The sequence below is a fragment of the Myotis davidii genome, unplaced genomic scaffold (assembly GCF_000327345.1).
Source record: "Myotis davidii unplaced genomic scaffold, ASM32734v1 scaffold392, whole genome shotgun sequence".
NCBI classification, from domain to species: Eukaryota; Metazoa; Chordata; class Mammalia; order Chiroptera; family Vespertilionidae; genus Myotis; species Myotis davidii.
The window spans coordinates 1,584,008-1,599,602 of NW_006284244.1; the positions used below are offsets into that span (position 1 = coordinate 1,584,008).

General features: G+C 31.8%; 1 protein-coding gene across 1 annotated transcript in view; it reads left to right on the forward strand.

Moving 5' to 3' along the window:
* The window catches only part of SPOCK3 (sparc/osteonectin, cwcv and kazal-like domains proteoglycan (testican) 3), a 207,071-nt gene extending 193,247 nt beyond the window's left edge, over window positions 1-13,824 (forward strand). The window contains exons 6-9 of the mRNA XM_006754272.2: window positions 43-264; window positions 7,178-7,240; window positions 9,737-9,874; window positions 12,354-13,824. Coding sequence (XP_006754335.1) covers window positions 43-264; window positions 7,178-7,240; window positions 9,737-9,874; window positions 12,354-12,523 — 593 coding nt within the window. The 3' untranslated portion in view covers window positions 12,524-13,824. The remainder of the gene's footprint in view (window positions 1-42; window positions 265-7,177; window positions 7,241-9,736; window positions 9,875-12,353) is intronic.
* The last annotated feature ends 1,771 nt before the right edge of the window (window positions 13,825-15,595 follow it).

Below are 15,595 nucleotides of genomic sequence, written 5' to 3' on the forward strand. Positions count from 1 at the left end.
GACTTTCAGCTTTAAGTAATCATTTTCTATCTTTGCCATTAGGATTTGATACCAGTATTTTGCCAATTTGCAAGGATTCACTTGGCTGGATGTTTAACAGACTTGATACAAACTACGACCTGCTACTGGACCAGTCAGAGCTGGGGAGCATCTACCTTGATAAGAATGAACAGTGTACAAAGGCATTCTTCAATTCTTGTGACACATACAAGGACAGCTTGATATCTAACAATGAATGGTGCTACTGCTTCCAGAGACAGCAAGGTAAAAGATGAGACACCTACCAATGCAGATAGTTGACCTGCATGTCAAATTTTATATATTCGTTCATGATTAAAAAATTGCATTCTATGTATATCCCATTCATTTCAGTAGATGCTTTTCTAATTAGAGTGTTTAATAAAGGGGACCCCTTTGAAGGGTGTTGAACAATATAGTTCTGCTAGGGATGCAAAACATGCTAAATAAGATGAAAAATAGTAACTAATATTTATATTAATATACTTCATTATAGTTTCCGTTATAAACCACCAAGAATCACATAGAGATATGAGAACATCCATATTAAAAGTAATCAGTAAAATGAATTTGCTATCTACATTACCCACAGTGTAAAATAAATGGTTTTTATCACTCTACTATAGAGCTTTAATGTTCTATTTTGTGATCTGATTAAATGAGCTGAATGAACCACAGAATTTACCATAAAGTTATTTTTACTCATCTGATTTTTAAATGACTTAGTCTTCCAAACTCTCAAAGTCACGTAGCTTCATAAAAATCCACAGCAAAGAAAATGTCTTGATTTTCTGGAAGAAATGAAATAACCTGGACAATTGGAATGATGCTAGTTCTTTATTTCTTTTTATTTAGATCAGTGATTCTCAACCTGTGGGTTGCGACCCCTTTGAGGGTCGAACGACCCTTTCACAGCGGTCACCTAAGACCATCAGAAAACACATATATAATTACATATTGTTTTTGTAATTAATCACTGTGCTTTAATTATGTTCAATTTGTAACAATGAAAATACCTCCTGCATATCAGATATTTACATTACGATTCATAACAGTAGCAAAATTACAGTTATGAAGTAGCAACAAAAATAATTTTATGGTTGGGGGTCAAAACAACATGAGGAACTATATTAAAGGGTCGCAGCATTAGGGAGGTTGAGAACCACTGATTTAGATACATTAATGTAATGCAAAAATGGAGCCATGATTATATGCTAGATCAACTAATAATTATAATTATGTATATAAGGAAAATAGATCCAAAAAAACTCACGATAAAGTTTGGGGAAATGTAAGGAAATAATGCTGTGTATAATTTGGAGCTAATTTTATAAAAACAGACTGATGATTAATCTAATGTGATATACCTGCTATTGTCACTGCTTTTTAAAATTTTGACAGCTAATAGAATGAATAAGTTACTTTAAATTATATTAATGATTCTCAGTTTTTTATATGGGAAACTAACACATTATGTAGGATATTTTACTATATTGATTACTTTTCATATATTAGTAATAGTTTAATAAGTAGGGGTAAGTTATTATCAATAAATGAATTAGCAGTGGATCAATAGCAGAGTTTGTAGAGTAGCTAAATTGTTTATAACTAGTTTAAGCAACATTTAAAAATTAAATTTGCTTTATGAAAATATTCTAAATCATACATACACGCACTCAAATAAACACTTTGTTGACTTTATTTTTACATAGGTGCTTCTAGGTGATAGAAAATCCTAAAAACTACATGCTAGCCTTAATAACTGTTATACATAAAAGAATATTTTCCTGTTTTTTCAATAAATAATAAGTTCTTAAGTTTACTATAATAAGTGTGATGTAGAAAGTTAACTTTTAACTCTATAGTAAACTTAAGAATGTTTGTTTATTGAATAAACAGGAAATTATTATATATTACATATAGGAAGAAATAAATATATATGGAGAGAGAAAGAGAAAGGTGTATATCTAGGTATTACTAATCTAGATTTACTTAAAACTGCAATCAAGACTATAGTTGTATGGTGTTAGAAATATCTTGAAAATAAAGTAATTGTGTTTTTAAAAAAAAACTTTCAAAATTAAGGTTTATCTCAAGTTTAATAAAAGCAGTTAATAATTTAAATGTTCAAGCAAGTGAAACACTTGTAGGTTTCTAAGGGAAAATATATTTTAACTTTAATTAAAATACAAATTTGTTTCTGTGACTAATTTTCTGAAATCATGACAATTAAGCACTACAAAATGGTTATGATTGTGATTTTTAAATTTCTTTTTCTAAGCAATCATGAAAAATGAGTAGGAGGAATATTTATTGGTGATTTTAGTTACCTTAGGAGTTAATAACTTACTTTCATAAAAGTATATTCTAAGTCTCTACTCTGAAAAAGTAAATCAATTACTAGTTGCTATTTCATTTAATGTCCTATTGTATAAGATCCAGGGAGAAAAAAAAAGAAAATTAACTTTTATTTAGGTCCACCTAGTCTTTCGTATACATAAAAATATTTATTACCCAAATAGCACTGTGAAAATATTGTTATTCCCATTTTATGCCTAAGGCCTGAAGTTTATTGATCTTTAATAACTTCACATTACAGAGTGAGGGCAGGAACTGGTATTTGAAACTAGAATCTTTGACTTTTGTCTGAGTAGTTTCAATTCTACATTCTGAGTTTGCAAGGTAATTATATACAAAATGCCATAGAGACATTACTGTGTGCAACTTCTTGGCAAATCCTACTTAGTACAGGTAACATCAGGCATAATTTTTCAATCAACAATATATCCAATGCTTTTTCCTCAAGACTACAATGAAAATAGATGATATTTTTAGAGATTATTTATATAATTAATCTACAAGCCGAGATTTAAAATGTGACTCATGTGTGTTAATTTTACAAAAGATGTTTTTCTATTTAATGAAAGATATTAAATAGAGAGAACTTTGTCCTCTGGTCATAAGAATATTTGAAATTTCTACTGATGAAATAAACCTAAATAAAGATTTTCAAGTATATCCATTATGTGAGAAGCTACGTGAATAATAAAATATTGACTTAAAAAAGGAGAATGAGGACAATGGCTAACTGAGAGGCACATTAGGAACCACCTGCTGTACAGCTCCAGGCACCCTTCATAGCGAGGGGGAAGTGCATACTCCCCTTGGAGCTGCGCAGTGCACAGCCTGGGCTGCTGTGCGCTGCCTACTTAGAGAGTCGCTCTCCAGCCTCCATCATGTCTACTATGTTTTCATTTCTGACTGTAGATTGTCTATGTATAGACAGTTAATAAAGATACACTCCTCAGAAATGACTAGTTGGGTTTATAGAAAAAAAAAACACATTTGTATATTAGAACAATTGTAAACATATTGATATTTCCATACTTTTTTTTTTACCCAGTAACTTTTTATTTAGTTCCAAATTGTATGGGAAAATAAAACTGCATCATTTTCATTATATTGAATATTCCAATATAGATCATGTGTGAATGGCCCCAATATAGAGGTTTGAGTTTTTAAACTGAGAATTCAAAACAACGAACAATGTTATTTTCAAAACGTTTTGAAATTGAACTAATAAAAAAATATTCTATTTTTCTGGTATTTTTAAAACTAACATTTGGAGTGATTACTTATAAATTCAATGATTAAAACATATTTTATTAATGCATGATTCTCATAAAATTTTTAGCACATAAAATCAGAATTTTCCATAAAGTTATAACACCGTTAGGTAGTAAACAGAGGGGATAAATCTTGTGATATAAATTTGTGTGTACACCCTAAGCTGACTATTCATAGTCTAATCATGTCTAAACCTTCATCCAATTAATTGGGTTACTATCCTTTATCCAGATCAGTTCTTTGCAAGTGAGTTTAAATAATAGATGAAATCTCCTTTAGCACTTTAGGAATTAAGGGCCAGACAGAGCTGCCTTTTAAATAATAAAAAAAAAATTTCAAAATCAAATATTTTATGTAGTTGAATCTGTCATGATTTCTTTTGAAATCTTACAATGTTATATTATACAGAATTTGTAAGACTAATAATCAGGTTTATTTAGTGAGCTTACATATTAAGTCAGACTCAGATATACCTGTAGTTTTAGGCAATTCAGTAGTGAACATATATGAAATACTAGAGGCCCGGTGCATGAAATTCATGTGGGGGACGGGGGGAAAGAGGTCCCCTCAGCCTGGCCTGCACCCTCTCCAATCTGGGATCCCTCTCACAATCCAAAACCACTGGTTCCTAACCACTCACCTGCCTGCCTGTATGATGCCCCTAACTGCTCCCCTGCTGGCCTGATGGCCCTAACTGCTCACCCCTGCCAGCCTAATCTCCCTAACTGCTCTCCCTCCCTGGACTGATCCCCTAACTGCCCTCCCCTGCCAGCCTGATCACCCTAACTGCCTACTGCTCTCCTCTGCTGGCCTGATCCTCCTAATTGCCTATCTGTTCTCCTCTGCCAACTTGATCCCCCTAACTACCTATCTGTACTCCCCTCTTGGTCTGATCCCCCTAACTGCTCATCTGCACTCCCCTCCTGGCCTGATCCCCCTAACTGCCTATCTGCTCTTCCTTCCTCACAGTGCCCTTTGGACCCCGGCACTGGCATGCTGAGAGCTCTCCACTATGGCCCTGCCCCCATCCTAATTGGTCATTATGTGACAGCATCCTGGTCAATTTGCATATCCCTCTATTATTAGTATAGATTACTTCTACTTTACAGTCTCTGGCCATTAGCAATTAGAAGAATTACTTTAAATATATTGAAACTTCAGCTAAGATCTTTCCTCTTGGTTCTAAATGCATAGGTGGAGGGCAGTACATTTTAAGTTATCTATTCTCTAACCTCATACTATAGAACTTGATTCCTATTCCTTGAATGTTTAGTGTAAGAGCCCACAGATTATTAAGAAAAACAAAGCACTCAACTGAACCAATTTCAAAATGAAATAGAACAGACTCCTTTTTCTTCACAGTTTAGATTCACCAAAGAAAAACAATTTTGGCCTTGCATACTAAACTATAAATATATATATTAAACACTTTGTCTCATTTCCTTATTCTGCTTTACTTACGTGAAAAATTTTTTAAATATATTTTATTGATTTTTTTACAGAGAGGAAGGGAGAGGGATAGAGATTTAGAAGCATCGATGAGAGAGAAACATTGATCAGCTGCCTTCTGCACAACCCTGTTGGGGATGTGCCTGCAACCTAGGTACATGCCCTTAACCAGAATCGAATCGGGGGCCCTTGAGTCTGCAGGCTGACGCTCTATCCAATGAACCAAACCGGCTAGGGCTACTTACATGCAAATTTAATAACTATATGCTATGAGATCGATATAATAAAGAACTTTAAAATCACTTGAATTAATTATACCTTGCTATTTCATAAACAGTTATAGTATAGGAGAATAGGTACTAGTGTATTGTTTTGCTGTTTCAAAAGTTTATGGTACAATTTTTATATGGCATATATTAAAAAGAGGGTTTTAGAATATGACTGTAAAATACACTGCACTGCTTTTAGCTAAGAATATGTATTATGTGTAAGGACATATAATCTACACTAATAAAAGAGAAACATGCAAATTGGTGTCACTCCGCTATGACCACCAGCCAATCAGGATGAGTATGCAAATTAACCCAACAAAGATGGTGGTTAATTTGCATACGCAGGCATGGAACGAAGACTGAAGGCTCTGGCTAGAGTGAAGACTGAAGACTGAAGAGACTTGCCTTCTCCGCTGCAGAGGGAGAAGCCAAGCCTCGCAGCGGCCACAGCGGAGAAGCCTAGCTTCGAGGCTTTACTTCTCTGCTGTGGCCAGACCAAAGGCCTGGGTCCCGGGTACCCGAGGAAAACTGTTACCGGCAGCCAGGGGAAGGAAGGCCTATTGTGAGAATCTTCGTGCAATGGGCTTCTAGTTGTATATATACTATAAGTCAAACTCTATTGTGTCTATTTAGAATTTTATACTCCTAAAAATTATTCTCCTTTAAGTGATTGAGTTTGAAAAATAGCCAAATACTTATTTCCAAGTTTTTTTAATATTTTAAGTAATATTCTTAAAGAATAGCTTATGAGAAATTATTGTATATCATATCCTTTCCAAATTGCATATACAGGAGTTGGCAAAAGTAGGTTTATAGTTGTATATATGGAAAAAGACATTCAGGTTATGATTATTAAAAATAGCTTTATTAACTCAAAAGTATGTCACATTGGCACAGTGCACTTAGGCACAATCTGGCAAGTGCTCAAATTGCCCTCCTTCATTATGTACCCATTATTTTTTTATTATTATTGAATTCATAGATGATGGGAGAGGGAGAGAGAGATAGAAACATCAATGATGAGATAGAATCATTGATTGGCTGCCTCCTGCACACCACAAACTTGGGATTAAGCCTACAACATCATGTGCCCTCACCAGAAAAAGAACTGTGACCTACTGGTTCATAGGTTGACGCTCAACCACTGAACCACACTGGCTGGGCTATATACATTCTTGTAGTCTGTTTGCTATATATACTCAAGCACAATTTGGCACATAGTTCTTACCTAGTTTTGCCTATCCCTGTATACTGAAGCATCTAGGTGAAATAACAAGACCAAAGCCTGTCAACATTTTTCAGTATGAAATTTTATTAAGGTATCTCTGATATAACTTGAAAAAAGGATTAACTGTTTCATAGACCACTTTGTAGTGAAAAGCCATGTGTCTATATCTTAGAAACTGTTTTAAGTGAGGGGAAAACATAAACTGTTATTTGTGTGGGTGATAGTCCATCAGTTGGGTTTACATTGATGAGTTGATAGAGCTTTTAAAAGTAAGTGATAAGAACCTTTTTTCATTGTATAGTAAGTATTTTATACCATTCTGTTTTTTACATCCAATTCAGTCATTCTTAGGAAAATCAAGATAACCTAATATTTATAATCAGGACAGTCTACCTCTGTCTCTATCGTTGTAGGTATAGAGACATACACACACGTCTATATGTATCTCCAAAAGTAAAATGAATAATATGTAATATGTGTTTTGCAAAGCCATATAAAAACTAACTGAAGTTTGATAACATAGAAATTACACTTCTTTTCATTAACTCTAAGCCTTGAAGTAACATTGTTAATGTCATTGCAGACCCTCCTTGCCAGACAGAGCTCAGCAATATTCAGAAGCGGCAAGGAATAAAGAAGCTCTTAGGTGAGTAATAGATCATTCTTCTGAAGTCTTTATTACTTACATAAATAGCCCCAAGGAAACAGCAACATAAAATCAATATTAATTCAACAAAGATAGACTACACTAAATTTCAGTAACAAAATTTATGAAGTTTTTGAAAGCAATTAAACTTACTTTTATTGTCTTACCTATTGAAAGATATTATGTCTGTTTTATTACCCTAATATAATGTTCATTTTGAGAGTTATTAAGTAAAAAAGAAAGAAATTTGAACAAGGCTAAAGTTAAAGAATCAGCAGAAACTTCAATTCTATAACTAACAACTCAGGAATTAATGAGAGAGGAAGAGAGAGGGAGAGAGAGAAAAAACAGAGAGAGACACCCTGAGTACCTCAAGAAAATATGAGCACACTTTTTAATGTTTTTATTAGAACCTTTTACTAACTTTTAGTAAGTTAATGTATGTTTTAGAACATTTGATTGATAAATAATAGATAATTCCAAATTTTACCCACCCAAAGCTATCAGATTATTAAACTATTATGTATAATAATTGTGTTATTCCTATAAATATCTAACTTTAAGTAAACTCTTTTGGGAGCAATTTTAGATTAACAAATTTCATAAAGACAGTACATAGTTTTCATATATCCTTCAACAATCCTCGCCTAATGTTACCATCTTATCATGTATCAAATAAATATTATATATTTGTCAAATTTAAAAAATTAACATTGCCATGATCCTATTCATTAATCATCAGACTTTGGATTTTAGGAGTTCTTCTATTGAGGTCCTTTTTCTATTTTAGGACCCAGAATGCCTCATATGCAATTTTTTAAATGTATATGAATGCCCTTGTTTATTTAGCGCCACAAATTTTATAATGTATTTGAATCTGATTAATCTGTATATATTCTGATATGCTTATTAAATTATAATATTGGTTTACAAAAGAACAAATTTAATCTTTCTTGAAGATTATTGGTTCAAAATTAAAAGCTTCATTTTTTAAATAAAGCATTTTAAGATGTGAAGCATTACTAATGAGAAACGCTATGCATCATGTTTCTTTAAATTCTTATAAAATGCACATGTATTATAGCTCACAAAAGGAAATAATACGTTCGTACATTCTTTGGTTTGTTTCCAATCATCAAAGTTTGCCCATGTACGATTGGAAAAGCCATTGAAATTCAACTAAACATTATTTTAGGCAAGGTTTACTGGTGACAAAAGTTTATTGAAATTCAGGCTCTGATTATTTCAAGTTACAAAAAAAAGAAAAGAAAACATATTTAGCTCCCATTTAGGAGGATTCACCTTTATTCCCCTTGCATAATAAAAATTAAAGTCATTATTATAGAGTACTGAATGTCTTAAGTATATTTTTAATTTGCAAGGATAATGGTACTTGTCTGAAAATTGATAAATTGTTGTATACATGTAAGGCACCATATGTTCCAATTTGTGAGTTCAGTCTTGCTTGATTTCTGAATTTCTAGCATAATTCTTAATAGTGCTCTCTTCCATTTTCAAAGTATACTTGCCTAAAGGTTAAATTAAATGGTCACACTAGTTTTACCTCATAACTTTTTAATGTCAGATATGTCAAATAGTGGTACTTTTTTCATGAGGTAGAGTAAGAATGTTAGAATTTCTCCTCATTTTTGTTGGCATTTAATCCACAGAAGTGGTTCTCAAATTTTGGTGGTACTCTGCCTACCTCACCGATAAACTAGTAATTCAACTCCTTCAAATGAATTATAATTTTTAAGCAAAACTGATTGTTTAAATATCAGACTTTTGAAACTTTTTAAAGGGAGGAAACTATGATCCCATACGGTTGCAAGATTAATTGTCTTATGTTTTATCTATTTATTCAGTTGTTGTTGTGTTTCACCAAATAACTCTAGTATGTGCGATCACTGAGGGGAAAAATTATTAGGAAAGACAAGAAAATGTCCGGACCTTCCAAAGCTTACATTGTAATGTTGGAGTGTTTATTGAAGAATGTGAATTCACTTCTAAGTTATTAGGTAAATGTTTATTGTTAGCAATGTGACAAATATACTATTGATATTATAGATATGAAAATGAATGTCTGTCTTTCCTGCTAGACTGAGTTTAAGAATTTTTAAGAAAGCAATCAAAACCAATAAACCCCAAAATTTCCAATATAGAGGATATCACAGTATAGCATACAATGACAGACCACACACACACACACACACACACACACACAATGAAAATAGAATGTTGGTAGTAATGAGACTGTCAAGGGTTTGGTATGCCATGCTAAGTGGTCTGCATGACCTAATGTGCACATTCAATTAACCAGATTTTAATTCTGTATTATACCTCTCAAAACAGTACCCTTTGCCCAGTAAGTTTGCTTAACAAAATAAATAAAGGCAATTCATTGTTACAATGGCCAGCTTCATAGATGGAGCGGGACCTCTATGTGTGCATGTCTTGAGTGAATTAATGCATAATTGATCACTGTGTGTTTCATAGGACAGTACATACCCCTGTGTGATGAGGATGGTTACTACAAGCCAACACAATGTCATGGCAGTGTTGGGCAGTGCTGGTGTGTTGACAGATATGGAAATGAAGTCATTGGATCCAGAACAAATGGTGTTGCAGGTTGTGGTAAGCAAATGGGTACTTACTTAGTAATATCTCAAGCACAGGATAAGTACTTAAGGATCTCATTCATTTGTTCAAGTGTTTAATGAGGACATATTTTATGCAAAGACTATAGAACATTTTAGGGGTAACAAAATATTCCTAGCATATTAAAAATTATATAATTAATGAATGGAATTACCTCATTTAGATATTTTAAGGAATAATTATTAAAAGGTGGGTTCCTTTTACCATGTCACATACAAAAAATATGTTAGCTACCTCTTGTTTCTGAGGTAAGTCAAATCTTTGTCATCCATTCTATCGTAGTGTGTGCCACATGTATACAGGGCACCCTTTTTTCTGTAGACCGTTGGAGAAGTTGACTTTCCAAGTGCGTAGTCTCAACAATGAGAGAAAAACTAATCTTTTTTAAAGGCCCATAAACTGCAGCTATATCAGTTTGTTTCCTTATGTTTGAGTGGCAAAAATATAGTTTAATTGTTTGAAAGGTCATTATAATTGATATTTGAATTCTTTTCATAAGCATACATTTTTATGTACCAAACTAAAAATATTACAATTAAGTTGAGAATCACATACATCTAGTTTAAAGTTTTAAATTTAACTTCTTTTTTGTTTCATAAAATATTTTTTCCAGAATGCAAGTTTAAAATCAGTATTTTTGTTTGTACTATGGAGAGTTTTCACTACAAAAGCCACTTAGCTACACACACACACACACACACACACACACACACACACTAGGAATTAATGGATTATGTTTCAAATAATACACAAGATCAAAAACGAAAAAATAGTTGATCAATCTTGTATTGTAGACAGTGTTTCATTGTCTCATTTATGTAGATTTTAAACTAATAGATTGTTTGCTAGACTTGTGATTGTTTAGAAATATATAAATGGTAAACAATATGAAAGTAAACTAATTTAATGTTTATATGCTTGTTCTACATTTATTTATTCCATAGGATTTTTAACACCTTGATCTTGATTTTCTGGCCAATGATTCTATATTTATGTAGGATAAAGTAGTACTTAATAGCTACCTAACATGCTTTTAACATGTATAGAACATGTCTTTGTAATGTGTAGTTTAACCTCACTGTATTAATAGTAACTTCAATTATCAGTGATACCAATGATGGGTAAACAATTTTAATTTATGTTGTAAATAAAAATTATATAGAGGTGAATTCAATAAGTGAACAGGGGAAATATCTTGGAAATGTAATCCTGAGTTTTCTTAGCATTTTGAAATTAAGAAGAAAATACATGAAGTAGAAGAAAAATAACAGTTTGTTCACATAATATATAAATTTCAGTGTGTCATACTATGAAATCAATCAAATATAAATATTGAATTACAACAGTAAGGATATATTATAATTAGTTACCAAAGAATTACAACACTAAAATGTTAGAAAGGGTAGAAAATAAACACACACTAATATTAGAAGAGTTAAAAAATAAATACATATTAAATAATATGTGTACTATTACCTCTATAAATAGAAATACATATATATGGGGCATCCCCAAAATGTATACACACACTTTGAATAATTGCAAAGGCAGTGTTTATTTAAAAAAACACTCTCAAAATTTAGCTACCAGATGTTAAAGTGTGTATTTCTAAATATTTTTAAAATAATAACTAGCTATGCTAGTTTTCTATTGCTATTGTAACAAATTCCCACAACTATAGGGCGTACACCACACAAATTCATTATCTTACGGTTCTGTATGTCAGAGGTCTTGCATGGGTGTCCTGTGATGAACATCAAGGTGTCTTCAGGGCTGCATTCGTTCTAGGTGGCTTTTGAGAAGGACCTGTTTCTTGCCTCTGGAGGCAGCTCACATTCCTTAGGACAGTACATACCCCCATGTGATGAAGGCGGTTACTACAAGCCAACACAGTATCATGGACCCTTTCTTCTGGTTTCAAAGCTAGCAACATTGCATCTCTGACCATTCATCCATAATCAAATCTCCCTTGAACTCTATCTGGGAAAGATTCTTTGATTGAAAGACACTGTTTATTATCTGGGCCCAACAGAATAATCTAGGATATTCTCCCCTTTTTAAAATCCTCAGTTTAATGACTTCTTCAAGCCCCTTTACCATGTGAGGTCACATATTTGCAGTTTGCAGTGATTAGGAATTGAAGATTTGAGGGGGCAATTACTTTGTTTATTGTAGTAGTAGAAGTTATAATTCTTTATCAGAGTCAAAGTTTGACAGGGACTCTATAAAACCTGGGCTGAGATCAGTATTCCTGAACTGGAAATATCGACCTCAGTAACAATTCTGCTTTTTGGTACATATAATATAAAATAGATTTTTTTTTCCTTTTTGTTAAGTAAGTTAAAGAGCAAATTAAATTTTTCTTAACTTTCTCAATTTTCATCATAATTTTATATTCCTCAGAAATTATTTTACTACTCAGAAAAATAACATTCATGTTTACATTTTTCCTAAGCTATTGATTTTGAGATCTCTGGAGATTTTGCAAGTGGAGATTTCCATGAATGGACTGATGAGGAGGATGATGAAGATGATATTATGAATGATGAAGATGAAATTGAAGATGACAATGAAGATGAAGGCGATGATGATGATGGAGGTGATGATCATGATGGGTACATTTGATGAGAGCTGAGGTCAATACATTTAACATTTCTATTATTTACAAGTGATAGCCTATTGAGAATCACCTTCTTGCCCCCAAATCAACTGATTCTAAAATTCACGTATATTTTGTATAATTATTTCAGATATTGCAGCTAAAGTCATAGAACTTTATGTTTAAATAAGAATCACTTACTTTGAGTTTTTATATGCCTTAGAGAAAAAGAAAACACATATGGAGTCTAGTCAGATGAAAGTTAGGAGAACTATTGATATAAACAAACAAATGTTTATAAGAATAAACTATGGAGATCTTCCACAAACAAAACAACAGCCGTATTTGAGGTCTTATGTGTTATGTTTCTGAGAGAGACTGTAAATTAAACTTATAAATAACTTGTTGGTGACCGGGCACCAGGATTTTTTGAAAATATGCATGACCTTAATTGCAGTTCCAAAGTAGCATTTGTCGCAAACCTGGAGATGAGGGGATACAACACAGGGTAAGAAGAATAAGGAGTTCTGCATCATGTTTACATTAATAATGATGGTTTTAATTATGGAGTTATTATGGATATGATAGGGTATTTTATGAAATGACAAGTATGGAAAACTGTGGATTCTGAAAGTTAAAAACTTAGTTGTTCCTTCTAGTTTTTATTTTAATTTCATTAACAGTCTCATGTAGATATTTTTCTATTCTTAAACAGCATGATTTCTTTACCTTTCTAGGTTTCTTTATCTTTCTAACCAGATACTTAGGGTGCAGAATTTAAAGAAGGAAGACAAAGGGAAAGATTTATTTAAATTATATTTTCACATATAGTTTGTGATATGCCCAATGTCAAATTTAAAAATCTTAATTCTTACTTTATTTCCTATTATACATAAGAATTTCATTTAATCTAATAATTATACCATTTTTGTTACTAGTGTTGAAACGTAGAGAACATAATGTATGGTGCCTTGCAAAATAGAAATAGAAAGGTTTTAGCATGCATACCAATATAGAATATTAGGCAATATATAAGCACACCTAATTAACAAAGTAATACCAATAAAGGTACTGCTGCTGGAATGAAGAAAAATGGAATATGTTTCTTTCTTTTTTTCTATTGTTACATAATTGCCATGTGGACTTGTTTATGATTATTGTGTAGAGTAGCATTTAAGATTTAACTGTAACAAAAATTACTTTACTTGCTATATTTAAGTTAGCATGTTAATTAATTGTGTAGACCTTTCCACGCACCAACACTTTTAAGTATATCAGACCTAAGGTTTTGTGCCCATAATAAAAATGAAAAACCTGTTGAATATTTCACATTGGTATTATAATTTAAACAGTGGGTCAGTCAACTGGTTTCCCGATATACCATCCATTGAAAGTAAAATTGGTGAATTATGTCCATTTGATAAATACACACTGAAAATAAACTTTAATGTTGACTTTATGTAATATTTAAAGTATAATGCATTTTCTTTTTTACTGTTTATGTATAGTTTACAAAATAAAGAATCTTGTAACCAAATTAAACTGTTCCTTATTGATTTTCTGGGGTATAAATAGTAGCATGAAGCGTTCTTAATCTGTTTTTCTTTAATGAATATATTACAAAGTAGCTAGAAATGGTTTTGAAAATTGCGAATTTTAAATAAGAGCTCTTGGCATCTTAAATATTGTTTTTCTACCCATGTTAAAAATGTTTTTTGTCTGTTGATTTGTTTTAATGTTTCATTTGTCTTAATGTTGCAGATCATTTTCTTTATTGAGTGTGATAATCTAAAACCCATATGTGTGATATTATGTTTAACATATTTAATTAAATATCTATAGCAACAGCATTTTGAAGAGTGATAAAATAACTTTATTTAACAAATGTATAGGAATTATAAAATATAATATAGGTTGATTGGGAAAAGACAAATAATCAAATTCTATGTGGAGGTTTAACAAATGAATTTAAAGTAACAAATATAGTGGGCTTGAAATTAAGATTTTTTTTTTTAAAAAAAAAGAATCTTTCAGACTCTCTAGAAAGCAACCAGTTCAACAGTAAGCATAAAATTGAAAATATTTACATTATTAAACTTTATATAAAGAATATATGTACGATTTATATTTATATACATATGAGTATATAAAAATTCTATTTGTGATATTTGTATTAGGTCTTTTGATTATTTGTAGATTTTGTTTCAATATCATTATTTTTATTTATTCTAAAAATATTAGTATTAACCACCTACTATAACGTAGGTACTATTTTAGGCACTATCAATTTATTGGTGAACAAAATAATTATGAAGTTACTATTATAGTTTGGATGTTAGGCAATACATTTATCCCTAAACAATAACATAATGTAATTGGAAAAAATCAAACTAAGCTTTTCTACATTAATTTTATTGTTTGTTTTTTTTTTAGCTTTTCTACATTTAAATAAAAAGCAATGTGCTTTGAACTCTTAAGAAAAGTTCTTGATATAAACTCAGAATTTTAAAAGAGCATTTTTGAATGAAAATATTCAAAATGTTACTCTAACATTTTGTTCTTTTTTAAAAAATATATTTTATTGATTTTTTACAGAGAGGAAGGGAGCGGGATAGAGAGTTAGAAACATCAATGAGAGAGAAACATCAATCATCTATCTCCTGCATACCCCCTACTGGGGATGTGCCTGCAACCAAGGTACATGCCCTTTACCAGAATCAAACCTGGGACCCGTCAGTCCCCAGGCCGATGCACTATCCAGTGAGCCAAACCAGGTAGGGTTTTTTTGTTTGTTCATTTTTTGTTTTTTTAATAAGTCACATTCTAATGCACAGGCATGAATCATGCCTTAGGTTATACTTTAAGTCTTGTTTCACTAGTATTATTTAAGGGAGCACACAGGCAAAATAAAAACTATAAGACAGTTTCAGCAAAAACATTAAAATTTAAACTCAGAAACACCAATCAGAAAGGATATGTGCACCCATATGTTCATAGCAGCACAATTCACCATAGCTAAGATCTGGAAACAGCCTAAGTGCCCATCAGTAGATGAATGGATTAGAAAACTGTGGTACATCTACACGATGGAATACTAT